The sequence below is a fragment of the Lissotriton vulgaris genome, chromosome 8 (assembly GCF_964263255.1).
Source record: "Lissotriton vulgaris chromosome 8, aLisVul1.2, whole genome shotgun sequence".
Classification (NCBI taxonomy): domain Eukaryota; kingdom Metazoa; phylum Chordata; class Amphibia; order Caudata; family Salamandridae; genus Lissotriton; species Lissotriton vulgaris.
This window is the reverse complement of record NC_141696.1, coordinates 284,291,600-284,316,101: the sequence shown is the minus strand read 5'-3', so window position 1 is coordinate 284,316,101 and position 24,502 is coordinate 284,291,600. Positions and strand designations below refer to the sequence as shown.

The 24,502-nt window shown below is 47.7% G+C and overlaps 1 protein-coding gene across 3 annotated transcripts in view; it reads left to right on the top strand.

Moving 5' to 3' along the window:
- USP25 (ubiquitin specific peptidase 25) overlaps window positions 1–24,502 on the top strand; it is a 469,204-nt gene that overhangs the window by 343,992 nt on the left and 100,710 nt on the right. For all 3 annotated transcript variants that reach the window (XM_086934051.1, XM_086934050.1, XM_086934049.1), the window contains one exon: window positions 12,583–12,661. In XM_086934051.1, the coding sequence (XP_086790177.1) occupies window positions 12,583–12,661 (79 nt within the window). The remainder of the gene's footprint in view (window positions 1–12,582; window positions 12,662–24,502) is intronic.

The following is a 24,502-nucleotide window of genomic DNA, read 5'->3' as shown; positions in this document are numbered from 1 at the left end:
AATGTGTGCTCCCTTTGAGCCCCTTCATTCTTGTCCTCTCCGTCTCCTGACCTTAAAGACGGCTTTCCTGGTTGCCATCACCTCTGCCAGGAGAGTGAGTGAGCTCCAGGCTCTTTCTGTCCAACCTCCTTTCCTGTCCATTCATCCTGATAAGGTGGTTCTGAGGACTAGACCTTCTTTCCTGCCCAAGGTTGTTTCGGCCTTTCACATCGGGCAGTCCATCACCCTCCCTTCCTTCTTCCCGCCTCCGCATCCTTCAAAGGATGAAGAGCGGCTCCATCGTCTGGACCCAAAACGTGCGCTTTCATTTTACATGGATCGCACACGCCAGTTCCGGGTGGATGACCAACTGTTTGTTGGCTACGTGGGTGCGAAGAAGGGACGGGCGGTCTGTAAACGAACCATCTCTCGATGGGTCGTCCTCTGCATCAAAGCGTGCTACTCTTTGGCTCGGAAGGAGCCTCCTGTTGGGCTGAGGGCCCATTCCACTCGGGCCACGGCGGCTACCACTGCCCTGGGCCGGGGAGTCCCCTTGCAGGACATTTGCCAAGCGGCTACGTGGGCCTCGCTGCACACCTTCGCGAGGCACTACTGCCTGGACAGTCAAGTCCGGAGGGATGGCTTCTTTGGCCGTTCTGTCCTCCAGGACTTTCTGGTGTAGTTGTATTGGTTCGCAGACCCACCACCGGGGTTGGTATTGCTGGGGTATGTATTCTAAGGTAAGGAATCTAACACTAACGTGTTTCTTTCAGATGAACAAGTTACTTACCTTCGGTAACGATATATCTGTAAGAAACATTAGTTAGTGTTAGATTCCTTACCGAACCCACCCATCCTCCCCGTTCTGGGAACTGATACCTAGGGTTAAGGTCATCCCTTTCAGGGCCCTAGTTTTTACATGGCACCAGTGTTGGTTCTCTCATGGCTCTGCGTCTCCTGGCGCGGAAATGCTGTGTGCAAAGAACTGACGTCAGCGCGCGGAGGCGGCGTCTATGTACTCCAGCGACGTCATCACGGCGCACGACGACGGACGCGGAGCCGCAGGGGACGCCTGCAGACGACGCCTACCGACGCGCAGGGGTACTGCTACGCAAAAGTTTCCGGATCCAGACTGACGCCTGGGGATATTCTAAGGTAAGGAATCTAACACTAACTAATGTTTCTTACAGATATATCGTTACCGAAGGTAAGTAACTTGTTCAACATTCCCATCTTGTATGATCCCCCTCACCCAAAATATCCTGAAGCTACTGCAAGGTTATTTACAGTGCTTGACAAAATACCCAGTTATGAAACTAGCGGGATTAAATAAAAGCTCTTATCGATATTTTGTTGCAGTTATTAAAGAGCAGCTTGACTCTAGACCACCAGTGGCCATATTATGGAAAGTGCCCCGGGGTGCAACAGATATGTGGTCTGCTCGGTATTACTCAAGGGCCACAGATGCTTGTGCAGACTTTTCTGTAATCCAGATAGCACTGGTGCACATACAGCACCAGCGCTATCACCAGAGGTTGTTGCCCAATTTGTATGCGTGGCCCCATGCAAATGAGGGAATCCCTTTGCCTTTGCACCTGCACTGTATCGTGGATGTGGACGTAGAGGCAAAGAAGCTGTCGGGAGGCACCGTTAGAGCGCCCCTAGATAGCAGCCCTCTGTAGGGGGGGGTCCTACAGAACCCCCCTTCCTCACCCTACCCCCCCCCGACATCCCCTTGCAGGTGGGTGCAATCATTCTCATGCACTGCACCCGCCTGCAGGAGGATCTCTATTTTTCCTTAAAAGTGCAGGCAAGTTGCCGCCTGCACAGTGAAGCAGCTGCTTCAAAGCTGCTCCGTATTTCACTTGAATGCACTACCCCCAGGGCAGCACGACTTTGCGGCTGCCGTAGGGGCAGCACATTAAATATAATAGGGTTCTCTCCTTGTTAACACAGGACACACCTTTTGAAAAGTGTGCCCGGCTAAGCAAAGAAACAGCGCCGCGTAGTGTAATACAGCCCCTGGAGAGTTGTCATTAGCTTATAGTGCACATTAATGCATGTTGATTCACAACTTTAATGTGGACAGTAGAGGGCCATATACATTATAAATAAGGCTCCCGGTTTTCTGTTTTTACAGACAATGTGTGTCCTGTCATTTATATAAAAAAAATATTTTGTAAACCTCTTTTTATTAAAGATGCTCATGATAACTCATACATTGCATTACAAGCACACATAATTGACCGTTTTGATACATTGGTACCTATAAAGTTTCATCATAGCCAGCACAACATTTAAAATACAACCCAGTTTTGTCAGGTTATCACATCCTTAACATTTAATCAAACCGCCTAAGACTCTGTCTCTCATTCATTCACAAGTCTCGCATGTTTACCCTTATTCGCATATTTGCGACATCTCCCCTATGTTTCTATATGTCTCCCAGGGGACCATATTTTGTCGCATTTTTTCTTACATCCCCTGCCATCATAAATTACTTTTTTCAACGGGTAGCACCAGTGAAGATCAGTCTCCCATTCGGTCACACTTGGGGAGATGCATGACCCTATCTACGCGCTATGTTACGCTTTGCCACACCGGCGGAGAGGGCAAGCCAGGTTCTTGTATGACTAGGCTAATCTTCCTCTCCCTTGATTATCAGTAGGAGACCCTTGGCCTCCAAAGGTACCTCTACTCCTGTTATCCTGGACATTGACGACACCACTCCCTGGCAATCACTGGGCATTCCCAAAGTTTATGGAAGAATGATCCCTCAGCTTGGCATCCTCTTACGCAGTGTGCTGACTGTACTTCGCCCCATTTGTATAGTAATATGCAGAGGTATCTAAGCTGTATCAGCCTAAATCTAGACCTGATCGGTTTTTCTCTAGGCCCCTGCAACGCATCGGTGCACTCTTCATCCTCAAGAGTGCCCACATCTGTCTCCCAAGCTGCGAGCAGGAATTTCAGGCGATCAAGCGTATTGTAAATTAATTTTAATATATTGTCAAAAACGCCTTGTACAGTATGGGATCTGCTAGCAGATGGTCCTCTAGGGGAGAGTAGTCCAGGATGGTCTCTCCTTGTTTTATATGTCTGTAGTGTGTGCATGAGCCGCACATAGGGAAAGGCCTGGGCAGTTGTAAGCTGAAATTCGGTTTGTAGTCCTCAAAAGATAGTGCTGCCGTTCCCCTCCATATGTTGCACAGATGGTCGATACGCAAGGCTCTCCATCTAGTAAATGCCGCCAAACCGGCCATCTCCCCCAGCATGTCACCCGCCCACAATGGTGTCATCGCTGTCAGACGGCGATGCCTCCCTAGATATTTGTGAGCTGCAAACCAGCACTGTAGAACCATAGCTGTATGGGCCGGAAGAGCCTGTGTGTTTCTCTGGGCATAAAGCAGGGCCTCATGGTTCCCATTGGGCATGGCCTCCCTATCCATTCTATAGGCTGGTTCCTTTCTTCTAGTATATAACAATTCATTGATAACTATCAGCTGTGAGGCCCGGGTCCGCGAGACTGCCATCATAGACTCCTCTCGGTAGCTTGTTCAACGCTATCCTACGTGTGTCCTGTTCCCCCGCACCCCCCCTTCCCATACTAGATTAAGTTGCGGAGTTCCTGAGATATCTGCTTGAAGAAGACGTCCGGGACCGGGTAGGGAGTGTTCTGTAACACATAAAGAATGCACAGCAGGGTCATCATTTTGTATAGCGACGGCCTTCCCATCAACGTCGGGGGCAGCATGCGCCAGTGCTGAAATCTCTGCAGTACTGGATAAAGATTTTCTTGTAAAAATGACAGAGGTTCTCGAAATATGTACAGACAAAGATACTTAAACTCTTCTTCTACCAGGGCCCCGACAACTGGACGGCACCCTCGGAGGAAGTCCTGAGAGGGGCATAACTATAGATTTAGTCCAATTTATAGCAAAGCCAAAAATGTGTAGCACCCGGGAGATGGAAAAATAGGTTCTTGATGAATATAGAGGTATATCAGCATAAACAAATATGCGCTCCTCCCACCCTCCTGGTGCTTGAATACCCCATATCATCGGGTCTCTTCTAATCCAGTGTGCAAGTGGCGCTAACACCATTGCAACAATAGTGGTGACGGGAGAGCCCTGTCTGGTTCCCCTCCCCAGCGCAAACCGACGTGATAGCGTCCCGTTAACCCTCACTTGTGCGAGTGGGTCATGATATAAGTCTTACCCATTTACAAAACTGTGGGCCGAAGCCCAATTTAGCTAGGACTGCGAATAGATCCTCCCACTTTATACTATCAAAAGCCATAGAGGCATCTAGTGCCATCAATGTCGATTGTGGGGATGAAGGGGCGGCCGTCATGTGCAGGACTCCATAGAGTCGCCATAGGTGGTGGCGGGTACTCCTGTGTGGCATGAAGCCCGACTGATCTACATGAATCTTTAGGATTGCCATCAGTCTGTTGGCTAGAGTCTTAGCGAGTACCTTTGCCTCAACATTTAAGAGGGAGATTGGACAGTATGAACTACTACTTTCTTGGGGTTTTCCCGCTTTCTGTATCACCACAATTGTGGCTACGCGTTAGTCTATAGGCAGTGTACCCAATTCGCTGGCCTCCTCAAGGAGGCGAGTGATTCTAGAAGCCATACCCTTAAACAACTCGACCGAGAGGCCGTTATGGCCTGCAGATTTTCCAGATCGGAGGGATCCCAAGGCCAGTTCCTCTTCGGATAAGTCTGCCTCCAGAGTATCACTCATGTCTTTGGTGAGCGTTGAGAGTGGGAAATGGGCCAAAAACTTGGTGCAATATTGGGCAGATCTCAGACTCACGGGTGCATACAGTGCCTCATAGTAAGACAGGAAAGCTTCTGCTATTTGGGCATGTGTGGCTTGACTGGTGCCATCTACATCTCGGATTACCACTACCCAGGACCTTTCTTTATTTTGTTTGTCTGGCCACACTAACAGCTTGGAAGCTTTATCCCCTATATCATAGATCCTCTTTTGTGTCGCCAGTGCAGGTGCCAGTGCCTCGTTCTCAGCCATCGCGCACAGCTCACGTTGATGTATCATTCATTTTTGCCCTATGTCTGAGGTACCACCCTCGATCTCTTCCTGCTCTATTTTTATTATTTCTTGCTCCAACCTATGGAACTCAGCGGCCTCTTCTTTCTTTTTCCCCCCCGATTAGTACCTGTGCCTGTCATCGCAATATTGGCTTAAATGCTTCCCAAAGCAATTCTTGGGAGTCAAAAGTTCCTTAATTTTCTGTAAAGTACAGTTTTCATTTCTTCGTCAAGTTTCTTCCTCAGATCAGGGTTAAAGAGATACCAAATGTCTATCTTTAGGAATCCTGTCCTTTTCGTCTCTGGACCCCTGAGGGTGACACAGATAGGGGAATGATCCGATATACCCCTCGCCAGAAGGAGTGGTCATTCAAAACTCCCCAATTGGTCGTTCTCTGAGTATGTAGTCTATTCTAGAGAAAGACATGTGGCGAGCCGAATAGTATGCAAATTGTTTGGCTTGTTGGTTATGTGCCCTCCATATGTCCGCCAGCCCCATAGCAAGGAGGAAGCCTGGCAGCACCCGTCCCCTGGGATGCTCCCCAGCATTACTTAACCAATCCAACTCTTGATCACTAACTGCATTAGCGTCTATCCCTATCAAAAGGACTACCAATGGGAGCTCAAGAAGCAACAAGCCTATTTTGGGAAGCATGATCGAGTGTAACCTGGGCGCAACATACGCAGACCGTGTCAAGAGTCTCCACTTCCAGCTGCCCACAAGGGCCACCCCGCAGCCCGCATTGTCCCTTAGTAATATGTGGATCGCTAGGGGGAAGGAGTTGTGCACTAGGATCCCTACCCTTCTAGAACCACCTGAGTACCCAGAATGGGCTACTAGTTTGTAGACAAAGTGATCCAGGGCTTTATAGTGACTTCCCTTTATATGTGTCTCTTGGCCAGAGTCCGTTTGATCTTGTTCCCAAGACCGTTTACGCTCCAGGACCAAATGCAGGCCTCATTTGTTAACCTTTTCGTTTCAGGCATATCTTATTGCACTGTGGACCTTTGGTTCGTCATGTGCCGACCCCGAACCTTTCATGTGTACTCTGTTGATTATAGGAGCAATGAGCCTCAAAAACAATAAAAACAAACTTACAATATATACTCCCCTCCCTGCATCCCTGCTAAGTGAGTTATAAACCCCCACCAGCCCAACATGCAGAGTGCCCAAGTATGAACTGCATGTCAACGTAAAAATGAGTGGGTTAGCGAGCACCAACTGATTGGAAGTGCCGTAGCTCAGTTCGGATCCATTAATGTCCCCCCTTACACTTGTTCAAGCACCTGCTATGGATTTGCATTAGGGATAAGCCGCTTCAAACAGACCATCCCCCTCTGCTTCGTGCAAAGGTGTATTATCTAGTCAACTCAGGCTTTACTCTCAGTCTTACTCTCATGGCTACTCAGTGCTCAGGGATCCAGCACCTCAAGCCCCTCATGGGTCCCCCTGGATCCCCAATGTCCCTTGTCTGGACCAAGTTGGTTGTCTTTGTCTGGCTCTGACTCTTGTGCCTTTGGTCCTTTTGCACTGGTGACTGTGCTTGGTTCTTTTTCCTCCCAGCGATCTGCCATCCCTCCAACCAGTCGCATACCGCCTCAACAGAAAAGTGCGACTTCTCATCAGCCAGCACTTTAAGCTTTGCGGGGAACATGATCATATACTTCAAGTTTCGTTCTCTGAGGGTCCTTTTAGCTGAGTCACATGCCCTTCTCTGGCGCGGTACCTGTAGCGTGAAGTCTGGAAAAAATCAGATTGGGGCATTTTCAAACTGAATATCTCCCTGAGTCTGGGCCACACTTAGGAGAGCGTCCCTATCGCGGTAGTTGAAGATACGGGCCATTATAGTACTCGGAAGTGCCCCAGGGCGTGGGCGCTGGCCCAGCACGAGATGCGTGCACTTCACTGTAAAGAAGTTTGAGAGTCTCATTGGCTTGAGGATGTGGGTGATCAGGTGCTCCACGAAGAGATCCTCTGGATGTCTCTCCCCCCTCCCCCATTCTGGCACTCCCGCAAATCCGATATTGCTGCGCTGCGCCCTGCCTTCCTGATCCTCTAGACGGGACCATGATGTCCACATTTTGTTTAGTAAGGGTGGTGACCTGTTCTTCAAGGCGTTTAGTCTTGCTTTGCAGATCTCGATATTTTTCAGCTGCGTTCGCTTTTTCACCCAGTTTTCGTAAGTCTGCCCTGGGCAGATTTACCTCTTCAATGACTGAGTCTAATTTTGGCTCGAGGGTGCCCTTCAGGCCTGCAATCACTCACATAATGACTTTGAGGGATGGATCTGGATCCTGTCCCCCCGTGCTCCTATGGAAGAGCAGTCTCCTCAGTCACTCCGTTGCGGCTCACTGCCACTAAATACTTATCAATGTGATTGGTTTGTCCCGGGCCTTTATTGCGTCCCATCGTAGAGACAAACCACCCTGAGCCCAGGGGGCGCTGTATCCGTGTAGTCTGTCTCATTGCGGTTCCAGCTTCGTGTGGTAGGATTCGTGGCTTGGCTGACAGTCACTCTGTATGTATCGCCGTCCCATCGCAGACACGCAAATGCCAGTGCGCACTTGCTTGGGCTGACCGTGTCGGATTCACCGTTTCCTGCGCCTGCCGAGGCCCTGCTGTACCGCCTCTCAGGGCTCCTGCTCTAAGCCACAGTCGCAGCTGCCGCCCTTGCCTCTTCTGCCGGTAGTGCCGCAACCCTGTCTTTCTACAACTCTGGGCCGTTATGGCCGCCACACCATCGTCGCACCAATATCCGCACACACCTGCCTAGGCCGTCGCAGTATCTCAGTTGCTGTTCCCTGTGTCCACCAAGGCTCTGCTGCACCGTTGCTCGGGGGATGTAGGTCATCAAGCGTGCCTAGAGTCTGGGATTCCGCCCGGCGCCATGTTGAGTCGCGGCTGCTCCCCTTGCGTCCTCTGTCGACAACGCCGCAAGTTCTGCTAGGCCGGTCTTTCTTTAATTCTGCACAATTTCTTCAGTCGGTCCTGCCTTTCGGTGCTCTATTCTCAGACGGATTGTGCCGGATTTAATGGGGATATAGCAGATGGTTATCGGAGCGCATTCACCACGTGGCCATATCAGTCGGGCTCAACCACGCCCCCCCTATTTATTTATTTTTAAAGCAGAAAAGTACATAAAATTGTGCTTCTTGTGAGCGACTCACCATGCAGTCTTTAATGAATTCCAGGCAAAAGCTGAGCAGATGGCCAACATGGGAAATTAAAAAACAGATGAGATTTCTTAAAATTCAGGCATCCTCTAACATATATTTGTAGTATAACAAATACAGATCTGCTTTCTCCTGTAGCCCATAAAAAAGTCTGTTATCATGAATACTTCTTCAAGCAGATTCTCCTGTTTCTTGGCACCCCATTTTTTCTTGGTGTTTAACTGAAAACATTCATTTGAAAATTGATGGAATCTAGGCCAAATGCCCCTGCAGAAGTTCAATAGGTTCAAACCCTGTAATAAATGTGGCAAAAAGATGTCCATGTCAGATCCACATAACATTTGTGTGTTAGATCCTACTATGACCCCTCTTCTTGCGACTCTTGTTCGATTCACTGGAAAGCCATCACAGACCTGAAGACCAAGCTGTTTTTGGCTAAGACCCTCACAAATACCTCATCCTAATTTCTTTCCACTCCATGTCAATCCTCTGACAGGCAGTGGTCCCCCACGGAGATCCTCTTGTAAAAATAAACTCAAAACCTTCTGTAATCCTGTTGTTCCTTGGGAAGATGGTCGCACTTCTGGAACTGTTTAGATATTTAATGCCATTTCCTAATGCTGGTCTTTTCCTCATGAGCAAAGATGATTCCAGTATGCGACGAAGCCGGAGTTTCCAGCTCCAACTACCAACCCGTTATACGTCAAGGCTTTTTTCATCAGGCCGTGTTGGACGTTTTCAGGATGGCCCACTCCCTTAAGGTTTGTACTTTAATGCCTGTTTGACAATTGTGAGGGCTCTCACCTTGATCCACTTCTACCCTAACGCCCATAAAGACTCCAGCCTTGGTGCCTTTTCTAAGGACACCCCTGTTTACTAAGGCCCTGACCCTCACGCCTTCATGGCCTCCTACAACACCAATATTGGCGCAGCTGTGTGATCCAATTTCTAAGCTACTTCCACCTTCAAAGTCAGTGGACCAGATTCCTGCTGGCCAAAGTTTTTTATGATAGTTTGATAGCAAACCACTAGAAGCCTACCTCCAAGGAGCCAAGAGATGGACTTGTTTCTAGGTATATTTCACATGAAATTCACATGAAATTCGGATGAGTGAACTGCCCAGTAGAGATTGTTCTATACCTAGGCTTATAAAAGACTAGTGGCCTTGACACATCTCACAGAAGGAAATGTTCATCATCCTTCTGGACCTCCTTTAGAAGAAGACTGCTCTTTTACCTCTGAGGTACAAAAAACGGCAGAAGCAGTGAAATTGTCCTTGTCCATTGCTGAGATGAAGTCTGACATCCTCACTGAAATTCTACAAAGTCCTCTGCAGTTTAAGAACGCTTGCTCCCATTGAATGAGGTGCTCTTGCAGCCAGTTCTATATGCCTGAATCTCTGCTCACATTCTTTGCCCCGGTGGCTTTATGGCTCCTTTATGGCTAGATCTTAGGTTTTCTAATCTCACCAATAGCAACTGCTCCAGTATCTGCCATTTTCTGTCATTGGATTTGACACCTTAATACATCTCTTCAGTCCTCCTCCTCTCAGCAGCTTCCCTTTGGGATGGGGGGATGCTGAGAAGAATAACAATGAACTGGTAAGTGCTTAATCTTATCTGCAAGCTAGCCCCTTCCCTTCTCCTCCCCACTGGACCGCTGTCCTGTCAAAACATGATCTCCACTACAAGCCTTGATCTGGGACGCCAGGAATCTTGCTGTGTTTAACAATGGGGCCATACGATTGGCCCCCTTAAAGGCGAGTGCCACTAAATTTTACTCCCTTTGCTTCTTGGATCCGAAAAAAAGACGGAGGACTAAGACCCCTTGTAGATCTACATCTTTTAAACCTTTTTACTGTCCTTGAGCTATGTTCTGCTGAACCTGAGTTTTGGGAATTGGTCAGTTACCCTGGATATCTAGTATCTAGGATTCCTGTATTCCTCTACTAGTCCTCACAACTCACAGGTGTTCACACCAGTTCACCTTTGGGCCCCAGCAATTTCAGTTTGTGAGTCTGCTGATTGCTGCTTCGTGAATGTTCACCAAAGTGTTGGGTGAGGTGGTGGCTTTATTCAGGAGACCTGTACTCCCTGTATTTCGATGCTTAGATGACTGGCTAATGATTGCAGCATCTCCTTCACAAGTCTCAAGAGATCTTAATTGCACCATGACCCTCCTGTACAGCTTGGGCTTTACCATCAACACCCAGAAGTTCTACCTTGACTACACATAGGTTGCGCAGTTTCTCCTCCATGTTAGAAGATGTTCAGGATATGATTCCAAATGTTTCTGAATCAGGCTCTGATCCTGGTCATACACCTGTTAGGTCGTCTGGTCTTGCATGCTAGATGGCATTTGAGGGCTCTTTAGTGATGCATGAGGATGTAGGGGCTCTACCACTAAGCGAGCCTAACATCTTGGGTACAGATTTTCACATCCGGTGTCCTGGATCTGTATGGATGGATAAGGGCTCTCCTTCCTCGCAGGCTATTATCCTCCTCACCCTACCAAAGAAGAGAGATTGCATAAACTGGACCAAGGTATGAATCTCATCTCGAACACATACCGCAGACCAGAGTAGAAGATCAGGTCTTTATGGACTTTTCTGGAGACAAAAAGGGTAAAGGGCTGACTAAGTGCTTAGGTGTTATGCCTTTCCAGGAAGGATCCTCTGGCTGGCTTTTGTGCCCACTCCCATGAGGGCAATGTCAGATTTTTCTGCTCTCACCAGGGGCATCCCACTGGCCAAAAATTGCTCATCAAATGGTTGGTTGTGCTCTAATATTTTGCTAAGCATTATTCCTTGATTAATTAGTTCTACTCAATCCTGCCTCCTGAGGGTATTGCTTTGGGTACTGTTCATAAGTCAAGGAATCTGCAGGTAGTACTAACCATTGAAAAAAAGTTGCTTGTGGGTTGGTGATTTTTTTGGGATCCATTCTGGTGTCTGGAAGATCTTTATAAGGTTGGGAATCTGCTCAAATATCTAGCATCCCCATAAATATAGGCAACTAAAGGTAAACTACTTTTACTTCTTCACCACTGTGCATCCACTTTTAAACCCCATCCCCCACCCACCATAAAGCCATCACTCGAACCACTAATGATCTGCCGTGTTACACTCTTGAAGGTGAGCTAGGTCTCCCAATAAATAAAATCAACACTTGGCCCCCAATAACAAATGCTCCTGAAAAGACCATAAAAACCAGGGTGATCTCCCCATCCACTGTACGCAGCTTTCATGTGATTACCAGATCAACCTGAGTAGAACTGGGTTTTGAGAGACAGTTTAGCATATTACAGCTTTTTGCATTTTCTGTTGGTTAAACAAAAGTTAACCCCGAGTTAATGGAACAAATGTAGAAATTCTAGGTGCTGAAAAATACTAGCTCCTTTCTCAAGTAATGCAACATCTGGGGCACACAATTAGATTCTGAACTTTCCATTCATCCCTCTCAGTGTACTAGTGACTCAGTCGCTTTTGATGGATCCTATGTTTGGAAGTACTTCTCTAGAACCTCCTTCAAACCAGCTAGAGTAGAGCAAGCAAGTTATTAATCGGTGGCTTATCTTGCAACTACCAAGGACAAAACAAACATGCTGGTTGCATATAAAGAATCAAGAACCTACAGACTTATTCTTAAGTCGCTCCTTTGGCTACAGATGGGTTCAAGATAAAAATAAAAATACCTTTCTAAAATCCTTCTTGCTTGGGGCAAGGACCTGTTTGTAGAAACCAATCCCCTTATGATCCCCTCCCAGGAACCTCCAGCTCGAAAACCGGCAAATCACACTTCAAGATGAACAAACTGGTTTGAAGATCCCTCTGGATTTGTAGCTCTAATTATTTTATTCACTCCCTTTATGCATTAAGATACTAACACAGTGCATGGCTTTTTTGGGACAGCAAGCCAATGCATTCCTTGAATAGTGCCTCTAGTCCAATGTTGTTCCTTGACTAAGGGAAGGTCAGACCATTGCAAGTGTTAGTGTGGCTCCAGCATCATTACATGGATTTAGTTTACAATCAAGCACTCTGGCACTACTTTGAGATGTACCTACTTAAACAAGGAGGACCCTTAAAAGAACCAAAGAATTGCATTGGACATAGGGCTGAGGTTGACTAGGCTGTCTGATTTTCAGTTCCGTACCGGATGTTTGTGGTTTAACTTTACATTTACCATTTAGCTAATTAGAAGACAAGTTGTTACTGAATCTAATCTGAAAAAGGTGGCTTGTGTTAGTAACAAAAAAAAATCCTCATGGTGATATTTTATGGGATAGAAATGTAGTTGGTTCGACTTCATGATTTGAGATATATTTATTTATATAATATTTATTCCATAAAGTGTAATTTTTATTTCTTTAGGTGCCGTAATGTAATGAAGGTTGCCCAGGCCAAGCTTGAATTGATCAAGCCGAATGAAGTGAACATGGAAGAATATGAGGTTCGAATTTTCTATTGATATTGTGCAGCCTAAAGAAAAAAAATGCATTTGATAAAGGTTCTAGTGCTTGATTATTGGTGGTTGTTCTTTTGTTTTTTAACTATGTGAATTCTAAAATGCATTAATACACAGCGACAGAACAAATGGGTGTCCAAGGCTTATCTTCCCTGCCAAATCGCTTGCCACAGCAGTTCTTAACCTGTGGTCTGGGGACCACTAGGCGTCTGTAGCAGATTAGTAAGTAGTCTAAATAAAGAGGCAAAAAGTAAAGTAGGACATTTTAGAACCTTCTTTAAATGTAAAGGATTTCAAAATTGTTGGCAAAAAATTAAGTTGGTATCCTCACTGATTCATGAGAGAAGTGAAAAAGAATATACTGTGGATGAATGGTCGCCCCAATTGATTTTTAGAAAAAAACCTTCCCATTAAAATGTGGACGTATGTGTATTTACACATACATTCTCTCATGAATCAGTAAGGATACCAACTTTATTTTTTGCCAACAATTTTAAAATTCTTTAAATTTAAAGAATGTTCTAAAATGTTCTACTTTTTGCCTCTTCATGAGTGTTCTGTGTATATATAAATATATATACATACATACACGCTCTAGCCGCCCGTCCCGAAGTTGTCCGGGTATGAATTGCTGCCGGCCAGTAGTATTTTGTTTTGTAGGATTTCGTTTTTATAGCATTTCTTATCTGTGACAAGCCTGTGAAACGCTCCGATTCACAGTGCACTGTTGATGCCCTTAAGAGTGCGCGTTCAGTAGTGTGCGAACTAGAGTTTCCCTACTTTATTTTTCCTTGCAATATTATATAGCGAGAACTCGACAACATGGCATGAGCAACAATTTACATTACAGAAGAACACATTCATTTGTGGTAGGCACGGGGAGACAAAGCGATTTGCCTGGAATCACAGGATGTTGAGCTGATGCCGAGATTCGAACGTAGCTCCCCAGCTCTAAAGTTCGCAAGTCTCGAACTTGTGGCGGGAGGTGTGTCTAAAAGTGTGTCTAAAAGTGTATGTCGGTGTTGGCCATCAATGAGAGAGACCTGTGCATTTTTCAAATCAGTGAAGAAAAAATAGGAGTATGTTGCTGGAGATGTGGGCCGCCGTGCCACCAATGTACTTACCGGGGGAGGGTAAACACCCATTATTCCGCAACTTTCTTTCCGCATACCATCATTCCGCATACTTTCATAACGAAAGTACCATGACTCTGCAATGCCGTTATAACGCATGGCATTACATTTTATATGCTTTTACCACGCATACATTTACAACGAAATTCGTTGTAAATGCATGAATGGTAAAAGCATGTTTTTTTTAAATGTTTGGATAAGGTAAGTATGGGTATAGGGTTATATGTTTTGGGGTACTGAGGTATATGTTTTGGGGTGTTTGGGTATTTTAAGGGTTCAGATATAGTTTTGGGTTATGGGGTACAGGGATAGGTTTAGGAATAGGTATGGGTTTTGGGGTACAGGGGTATTTTTAGGGTTCAGGTCTAGTTTGGGTTTTGGGGTACAGGGGTATTTTTAGGGTTCAGGTCTGGTTTGGGTTTTGGGGTACAGGGGTATTTTTAGGGTTCAGGGCTAGGTTTGGGCTTTGGGGTACAGGGGTATTTTTAGGGTTTAGGGCCACAAGGCACTACTTTGCTGGCATGGTTCTTTTACCTTTTAAATGTATATGGTGGGCGTCTGCATAGCCTATGTCCTTCTGCTGCAACTGCCCTTTCCAACGCTGTATTGGGTGTTGTGATTGGTGCTGTGGTTCCTGAGATTACCCGCCTCAAAGGTTTGGGCTCTCTTTATTATATTAGTATAGATATATATATATTTGTTAGTAGTCAAAAGATAAAGAAATACAGTACTAGAACATGAAGAAACCTGCTTAGTTGTAAGCTTGATCCTTGCCCCCTCTGCATCTTATCATTTTTTTTGTATCCCACTATGGTTTCAAATTAATGGACATAAAAGCCTGTTCTATTCATTTGACATCGGGAGAAGTTGTTATTAAATATAAAGGGGCTTATGCTTCTGTCATATATTCACAATTGCCATTTGAATATAGGGATGGAGTTATCCACATGCCTCCAAAATGTTTCCCAACCTTACATGAGACCGTATCTGGGCATGGGCTTAGAATAGCTGGCTTCCTGCCATCGGGTCCTTACCAGCTCTCCCTCGCTCTAGCCATTACCCCTTCCCTGCTCCACTGCTAGGGCTGCCCCTGCCCCGTGCAGGTCAGTCCTGTGCTTGCCCCGTCGGCCAGATTAGTTTTGTTTATTTTTTTTTGCCAAACAGTTCATGAAATTCCTCCTTGAGCTCTTGCCGCCAGCTCTTTTCCCACTTAGTGACTGCTTCCCTTCACCCGCTTCCAGCCACCCATCTCCTCTGAAGCCCCTCACAGAGCCTACTGAATGGAGACCGCAGTCCATTAAGTGGAGTGGTGTGGCTCACTGGTTAGAGGCGGCAGACCCGTAAGCAGAGGACGGCCCGAGACCAGGGTTCGATTCCCGACATGGCAGGGTCGTGGACCAGGGTCAGCGGGCTCGATAATTCTCGCCTCAGTGCCTACTCCAGTCAGGGAAGACTTGGCTTTTGTAGTTCGGTTTGCCCTGTTCCCATCATGCACTGGGACAGGAACAGACTAATTTGCATACAGCCAGGTTCTGAAACTGGGATGGTGCAGTGAGCTAAAAAACGGTGTTGGATCTAGCCCTGATCTCTTGACTGGGTGAGAGTTTTCTGCTTTATTCAGAGACTCTGTCCCTCACCACCCCTTGTTGTAAATACCCTGCCCCGTGCAGGTCAGTCCTGTGCTTGCCCCGTCGGCCAGATTAGTTTTGTTTATTTTTTTTTGCCAAACAGTTCATGAAATTCCTCCTTGAGCTCTTGCCGCCAGCTCTTTTCCCACTTAGTGGCTGCTTCCCTTCACCCGCTTCCAGCCACCCATCTCCTCTGAAGCCCCTCACAGAGACTACTGAATGGAGACCGCAGTCCATTAAGTGGAGTGGTGTGGCTCACTGGTTAGAGGCGGCAGACCCGTAAGCAGAGGACGGCCCGGGACCAGGGTTCGATTCCCGACATGGCAGGGTCGTGGACCAGGGTCAGCGGGCTCGATAATTCTCGCCTCAGTGCCTACTCCAGTCAGGGACCACACTCGGCAACTCTGGGCATTAGCTTGCCTCATCTTCACAACGGCCCCCCCAGACCGCCGGGATGCTTGGTCGCACCTTAGAGATACCCATTAGGGACCATCTCTCAGGGTGAGCCAGGACGGGTTCCCCAGCGGTCGAAGCGCGGAGATACTCCTCCGGGAGTCGATCCTAGCGCTATATAAACCCGCAATTAAGCAGGTCTTTACCAGCTCTCCCTCACTGTAGTCCGTACCCCTTCCCTGGTTGACTGCTAGGACAGGTTCTACCCTGTGCAGGTCAGTCCTGTGCTTTCCCTGTTAGTTAGCGCAGTTCTGTCTCTTTATTTTTCTGCCAGACAGTTGATTTAATTCCACCTTGGGCTCATGCCGCCAGCCCTTTTTCCCCCACTCAGGTGCTGATTTCCACCACGGCTCCCCAGCTCCCCTCCCAGGACCTACTTGATGGAGTATGCGGCGCAGACGCACAGCAGACGCGTGCCAAAGGCAAGCCCATCTGCACCTGGACAGTGCCCAGAGCCAGGAACCCTGGTCCTCGATACGCCCACAGGTACTCTACTGCAGATCTCCGAGCCTTGGACCACAGACGCTGCAACAACTGCTGCCTCACCTTCTCGCTCCACAGCAGGACTATTCACCTGCCACCGATGTCAGTTCACCAGCAAACTAGAAACACCTGCAGAAACCCGTGCCACCCTCATCCTGCCGACTGACTACCTCCTGGAGCCACTCCGATGCCTCCTGATCAACAACGTATCACCAAAGTCTGGGACACTATCTCCACCCTCGCCCCTGATGTGAACTTCATCAGAAACAGGGCCCAACCCCACGTTGGTCCCCAACAGCGCCACTGAGATGCCGAACGGCTACAAGATGAAACTCTAGGACTGCACCCACAAACACGGATGTGGCATCGCTGTCAACCACAGAGTATCAATCCTCAGCACCACCACTGAAGACAAAACCACACTGATCATGGAACACCTGAATTTCTAACTCCACACAGATGACAAAACAACCATCAAAGGTACCCTCGCCTATAGACCGCAAGGACCACAAACCGGCCTCTGCGACACAATCACAAACTTTATCGCCCCACTTGCACTTCCTCGTAGACCTCAACTTCCACCTGGACGTCCCCACAGACACAAACTCCACCACCCTTCTGGAACAAATGGACAGTATTGGCCTCATCCAGTTGGTAACAGACCCCACTCACATAGCAGGACATATACTAGACCCTATCTTGATGTCCAGCAACAGAGTCAAATATAGCCATACCATGGAACTCACCTGGACCGATGTGGTGGTGTGAGGTGGTCCTGCGATGGTAAACTTAACTATTGCAGGACCACCTCACACCACCCCCATCCCTCCCAGAACCTCCTTCCACAGCTTGAGTAAAATAGCACAGAACCAATGGACCAACTCCCTCAAAACCACTCAACCCGCTGGTATAACAAACCTGAAACAGGCAGTCGAGAACTTCAACACCTGGATCACCAACACCTCCGACCGAGTGGCCCCAATCAAATCAGCCAAAACTCTCAATTCCACCAAACAAGACAGTTGGTACACCCCACAACTCTGCACAATTAAGCTCAGCTATGAACAACTAGAAAGAAGATGATGTACCCGCAGAGACAATGCAAACATATTCACCTTCAAGTCCGCCCTCTACAAATACCACAAGCATCTCGGATGCTAAGAAGGATGCCCTTGCAGGCTGCAACCACACCAAGGAACTCTTTACCATCACCAGAGTTCTCCTACCCTGCAGCCAAAGAACACAATCCCTCCCTCACAGGAGCTCTGCGATGCTATAGCAAATTACTTGCACAACCATATATCCACCAACTTCATAAACCTCGACCCTCTCCTCCCCCCCCACCCCCTTTTAAGAGGGGGCGGGGGGTAGGGGAGGAGGATCTCCTTAGCCTTCCCACTCCTATGGAAGCCTCCTGCATGAGAACAGCTTAAATCACTGAACACCACAGCCATAATGAACTCCATCCATGGTCGAGCAGTAAGGCTTTATCAGAGGACAGTGTTAAGCATTTGTTGTACACACTCAATCAGCAAAAAGATGTCACAAACTCAAAGACTGAACTCAAACCAATTTAGTTTGTATAAAAATATTAAGTTGTTTTATTTCTAGAACCAAGCCAAGCCTGGCACGGGTAAGTGAAATAAATGCTTTGCAATATATTTTGCAGTGTTTACGAGTGAATACAAGTTTAAATGCAGTTGTTTGAAATACAGGTAAGTCAAGGTATTGAAATTACTGTACAGATTGCTTTTTAGTTACTTTTTAGATTACTTTTTCTACTCAGTGTGATATGCCTAGATATCACACTGGGAGATTTCCTAGAGAAAAGGTAAATAAAATCAGTTTTGCACAATTGTTATTTTTCAGGTTTCTATACAACTCAACTCCATACTTGGAAAATTTTTCAGAGAAAAACAGTCAATAGGTTCCTATGGAGAGAAATGAAGTTAACGGTTACCAGGTAAGTAATTTGTCTTTGGGGTTGAGCTTCTACAGTTAGAACAAGGGTTCCCCAGGGTCAAGGTTGCACTCTTGTTACACACTCAGCGGCACTAGGGCGGCCGGATGCAGAGTTCTGAGGCCCAATGTAATCCAATGGGAAATTGGAGGCCTCAGGTTGGTGGCTGCTTACGAGCAGACCACTGGGTTGTGGGAGCAAAGCTCCTGGTGTTAGGCTCAGAGCAAAGGGGGATCTGGTTTAGACTACAAAGTGCACCTGCGGGGCGGCTGAGTGCAGGGTGCTGTTTTGGCGTGGGGTGCCCTGTTTTCAATGGGGATTTTCAGTTTTGGTTTACAGCTGCAGGCTTGGTCCAGGAAGACTTCTGGGAAGAACCAACAGCTGGGCAGGTAAGTTGGAGGGCTCAGGGACGTAGGTGCACCTCTGGTTGTCTTCTCCAGGGTGCAGGGCGGCTGAATGCAGGGGTGTCTTTGGAGGTCGGGGTTCTCCGTGCAGAGGTTACAGGTGACGTTGGGGAGTCCTGGAGGGGTCAACTCATGGTGGACTCTGGCTCTGGAGTGCTGGGGGACCTCGCTGGAGCAGGTGACCCACTCTTAACTCGGGACAGGTGCAGTGGTGGTTCCACGCGTCTGGTTTCTGTGTCCTCAGCAGGCTCAGTTTGTCTTGGGAGTTTTCTTTTGAAAGAGCTGCTGTTCACTGGAGATCCAGTCTTTGTTAAAGGCAGTCAGCCCTCCCAGGGTTCTGGAGGTCGCTAGCTGCAGGACTAGGGGACTTTTGGCGCAGGATCTCTGGAAACTGACGGACCGGTAGGGCTGGTGCCAAGTCAGTTGTTCTCTGCAGTCTCTGCTGTGCGCCTTCTTTTGACCTTTTTCTTCTTAGATTGTGGGAATCTGCCTTCTTGGTTCAGGGCTGCCCCCTAAATACTGTATTTTGGGGTTGTTTTAGGGTCTCTGGTGTGTAGCCAATGGGCTACACACCTTAGGGTGACTACACCCTTAGTGTGCTCACCCCACATGGGGGAGTGAGCACAATCCCTAATCCTAATGGGGCAGTGCCTGCCATCTCCAAGATGGCAGGCACTGAAGAGTGGGCTTCACCTCTCCTCCCCCACCTGAGGGGTGGGGTTGGCAGAGGAGGGCACACCTTCTGGGCTGGCTAATTTTTCCTGCCTGTCTTCCTGTAGAAAAGGAGGGGAGACAGGAAGGGGGCCTGCTCCTAATGGCAGGAGAATCTGGGGGTCGCATTACAAAGCATGCAATAGCTTTAAAGCTCCCCTGCCACAGATGGCTCTTCCTGGCCTGGGGAGGTGTGAACACCTCTGCACAAGAAAGGCTTTGTTTTGTGGCTCAGGGAGTGAAGGCTCCCACCCGAGGGGTCCAGAAACATGTCTTGTGGGGGCAGGCTAGTGAATAACAGTCAGGGAACCCACCAGAGGCTGCTCCTTTCTCTTGGGGCATCTCTAAGATGCCCTCTAAGTAAATTTGTCATTAAATCCCACACTGGCATCAGTGTGGGTTTAATGTGCTGAGAAGTTTGATACCAAACTTCTCAGTTTTCAGTGCAGCATTATAGGGCTGTGGAGTTCGTAATGACAAGCTCCCAGCACCATATACTCTTAATGGCAGTACTGCACTTACAATGTCTAAAAATTGACTTACACTGTAGGGGCACAGGGCTTATGCACCTGTACCCTCATCAATGGTATAGTGCACCCAGCTAGAGGGATGACTGATCTAAGCCAGAGCAGTGGGTTGTAGGCATGGCACAATAGGATTTCTGCCATGTCAACTCTTCTCTAGGTTCTGCCCCAAGACACACAGCCTGCAAAGGCAGTACGTGTATATAATGGTACAGGGCCTCTAAGGGTTGCACAGTCCTTAAAGGTCTTCCCTGGTCACAGTGCCCTGGGTACCTGTGGTACCATTTACCATGGGCTGTCCTGTGGCCAGAGGTGCCAATTGGGTTTGGGTTAGTTTTAGGGAAAGAACACTGGCTCTGGGAACCTGAATGACAGAGACACAGGGCACAAAGTCAAAGTGCATTAGTAGTCTGGCGGAAAGTGGGGGGCGGGGGGGGTTACTGCAGCAGAAACCCAGTTCCTAAAACACCTTTCCTGATGCATGGAAACAAAGTGAGCTCTGACCTTTCCTCAAGAAACCCTCTGCAGACCCCAGCGATCGCCGTCCCATCTCGCTTCTCCTGATTCCTGCCAAGGTCCTGGAGAAGGCAATCAACCATCAGCTCAACCATCAGCTAGCAGGCTGTTTCTAGCTGGAGAGAAACAACCTGCTAGACCACTCCCAATCAGGTTTCTGAAACAACCACAGCACTGAGACCGCCCTGATCGGCGCCATCGATGACATCCACACCGTACTCAACAGAGGAGAATCGGTCTTCCTGATCCTTCTCGACATCTCTGCAGCCTTTGACACCGTTTACCACCACACACTCATCCAGAGACTGCTCCAGATTGGAATCAAAGGAGACGCACTTAGATGGATTGCATCATTCCTCATAAGACACAAGCAGAGAATCCGCCTTTTTCCTTCTCGACCTCTCCGCAGCCTTTGACACTGTTTCCCACCACACACTCATTCAGAGACTGCTCCAGATTTGAATCAAATGAGATGCACTCCGATGCTTTGCATCATTCCTCAAGGGACACACGCAGAGAATCTGCCCACTGCCCTTCACCCAACCCAAGAGCACCATCTGCCGTATCCCATTATGGTAATTCCTCAGTTCTACCCTGTTCAACATCTACATGCATGACGCTGCTGGCCGATATCGCCAGAACCCACAAAATCAACATCATACCCTACGCTGACAACACCCAGCTCTCAGAAGGCCCACTACTAAGAAGACCAACTTCCACAATTGCTTATAGAATGTTGCATCCTGGATGAAGGACAACTGTCTGAAGCTCAACACAGATGAGACCGAAGTGCTTATTTTTGACAACACCTCCCTCTGGAGCAACACCTGGTTGTCCGCAGAACTCTGACACACCCCCTCACCAAAGACCACACCCACCCACATGTTCCCCCGCCTCCGCATCATCCTGGACAGCAAACTTCCCATGAACCGACAGATCAACTTGGAGTCCGCTGCTTGCTTACACACTCTCCGCATGCTCCAAAGAATCTTCAAATGGCTCCCCACAACCACCAGGAAAACAGTCATGCAAGCCTTAATCACCTGCCATCTGGACTGCGGCAACTCACTTTATGCAGGTACCACTATCGAACTCATGAGCAGGCTCCTACAATACCCAACTCAGCAGCCAGACTGATCTTCAACCTGCCAAAAACGGATCCACATCACCTAGCACCTCAGAAACCTCCACTGGCTTCCTGTCCAGAAAAGATGCCAGTTCAAACAACTGACATGCCTACAAACCTTCCACGACCAAGGACCAGCATACACAAACTACCACCTGAACTTTCACCAACCATCCAGAAACCCTTGCTCAGCTTCCCTCGCCTTTTCAAAAAGACTGTGCATTCACCGTAGCTACAGCAAAGGCTGCACCTTCTCCCACCTCGCTGCCAAGTCCTGAAATGTCCTCCCTCTCTGCAATCTAACATCACCCTCACTGAAGGACTCCAGGAAGAAACTCAAGACCTGGCTCTTCGACTAAGATCAGCTACCCAGTGCCTGAATTCCCTCATGGGTGATAAGCCATGCTCTACAAGTACAGGCTGATTGATTGATCACTCTTAGGTGTATCCCTGACCACTTACACTCTATTCCACTGACCGTCAAAGCTCCTCTCCATCACTGAAAGGAAGAGTCATTTATTTCTTATTATATCTGTTAGCCATTTTATGTCTGGTAACTCTGACCCTGTCAAAAAATTACAACACCTGTGCCCTACTGCGATCTATTTAAAGGACTATTTCTTTGAGCTAAGTAGAATCTATGGCCCTTAACTCTTTCCAAAGTCATCATTCTTATATATACTTCAAACCGAAAATATCCTTGTGAATATTCCTCCGACGTCAGATTGGACCCAGAAAAATCTAAAGCAGTACTTCTGCGCACCACTAGGGGGACAGGTTTGGTTCCCCACTAACTTCATTCCTCTCCACAAATGATGAAAAGATCCACTTATAATGGCCACCCATGCACGCTGACATCAATTCCTTTGTTTACGCGCCTTGAGACACGGACCTGGAGCTCTAATCTTTTCGTAACTGACAAGATTTTTGCTGTTTTTTTTCCACTCTAAATTTTTCTAGCATGCAAGGGAAATGCCCCCTTGAAAAACAACAGGGTTTAAACCTTGTAAGCCCTGTCTCAAATATCTGTTGCAGTTCCTAACAAGGTGTGCCTCAGTTTTTTTTTTGGCTGGAGCACTATTCCAAGAGCTAGGTCTCCTGTGACCAAATGAACTAAAAGGCCATACTAGATTGCAGAGCTCTACATCGCAAACCACCGTAGAGTCTGGGCCGTTTCCAGTCAAAGTTGAGTTAGATCCTATTCCTGTAGCAAATATTAATCATGGTTGAAGTCTTGAGATAAGTCTAATAGAAAACATAAGAAGTACAAGTGTGAATTGGCCCCTGCCCGCTGTTCTCGATGTCCAGAGAAGGCGCGAAGGCATCAACATGCCACCTGTTCTCCTTCCCAAGGAGGCGATTTTGAATCTGGTCCTGATGTACACCACTTTTTCGGGTTCATTGGCAACATTGCAGCAAATGGAAGCAGTAGAGAACTGTGCTTTTTTTGCTTTAACACCCCCATACACACTTTTTTGTCCCCTTTTTTTAGCTGCTGATTTTCAACTGTGGCAGTACACTGAGGCCTGCTAGCCAGACCTCCGTGCCACTGCGCCTTTCCTAAAACAAGTTGTCTAATTGTGCTACAAATGGCATAGGGCTTTAGCACTCCTGTAAACTCCTAGTAGATGATACTCCAGGTACATAGGTCAGGGGCACTAAAGAGGGTTGTATAGCTTATGCCACCCTAAGGGACCTACATGCAAATTCCACACAGACTGCGTGATGTGGTGCAAACCATGAGTGAAAACATGACATGACACAATTCTGTCTCGCGCCAAAGTCACTGCATCTAATTAATATATGCAAGTCCCCCCTACAGTCCTAAGGCAGGGTGCATTATAATTTATGTGAGTACATATCTGCATGTGCAGATATGCCCAGGTGATTTCTGGTTTGGTTACTAGATATAACAAGCGAACAGGAAAGCCATTTTGAGTACATGTGCTGGACGGTGGTAGAAAAGTGTTCCCCAGTTACAATGATGGCTTCACTGAAAGTAGGGATGTTTGGTATCAAACATCTTGTAATAATCAACCCGCACTAATGCCAGTGTTGGATTTATTAATACAGGCACCCAGCGGGCACCGTAGAGGTGCCCCCTGAAAACCTACAAGCCACTGGTGTGCTGACTGACTAGTTCACTCCAGCCTACTGCCAGAGAGAAGTTTCTGAGCCCCATGGTGAGTGCCTCCACACTCAGGATGTCACTCAGGATGTCGGAAACAAAGCCTGCTTGAGTAGAGGGTGTTAATGTTCACACCACCACTTCCCACAGGACGACCTGCTGATTTAGCATTCCAAGGCAGAAGAGCTTCAAATAAGCCATCGCCTTTGATATGCGAGTCTGGCTTCCCTCACAGGAGAGGAAGCTCGAACCCCCCCTTTCTCCAGAGGTTTTTGCCACCTGGACTGGGGAGAAAATGAGCTAGTTAGGGAGGCGTGCCCACCCCAAGGCTAGTACCACCCCTAAGGTGAGCTACCTGAACAGAACACAACTTTTCAGAGCAGGCCATCTTGATGATGGCAAGCTTAGGAATTCTGGGAGAGGGTTATGCCCACTTACCATAGGAAGTGGTCATATAGGGGCATAGTGAACCCAGGGTTGAGTAGCGCATTGGCAAATACTCCTCACTCACCTGAACATCCCTAAATTGAGTTTTTAGGGGACCCCTGATTCCAGATCTTCAGATTTCGTTGGACACACAAGGAGTGGAAGATTACTGCTGACTCCAAACCTGAGAAGCACGACTGACTTGGCGCCAACCCTGCTACCCTGTCTGCTGCACCCGACCTTTGTGGAGCAACTGATTTGTCCTGCGGACGTGGAGCCCTCAAAAAAGCCAGAGGGCTGCCAGTGCTTTGCAAACTGCTAAAGGAATTTCCTT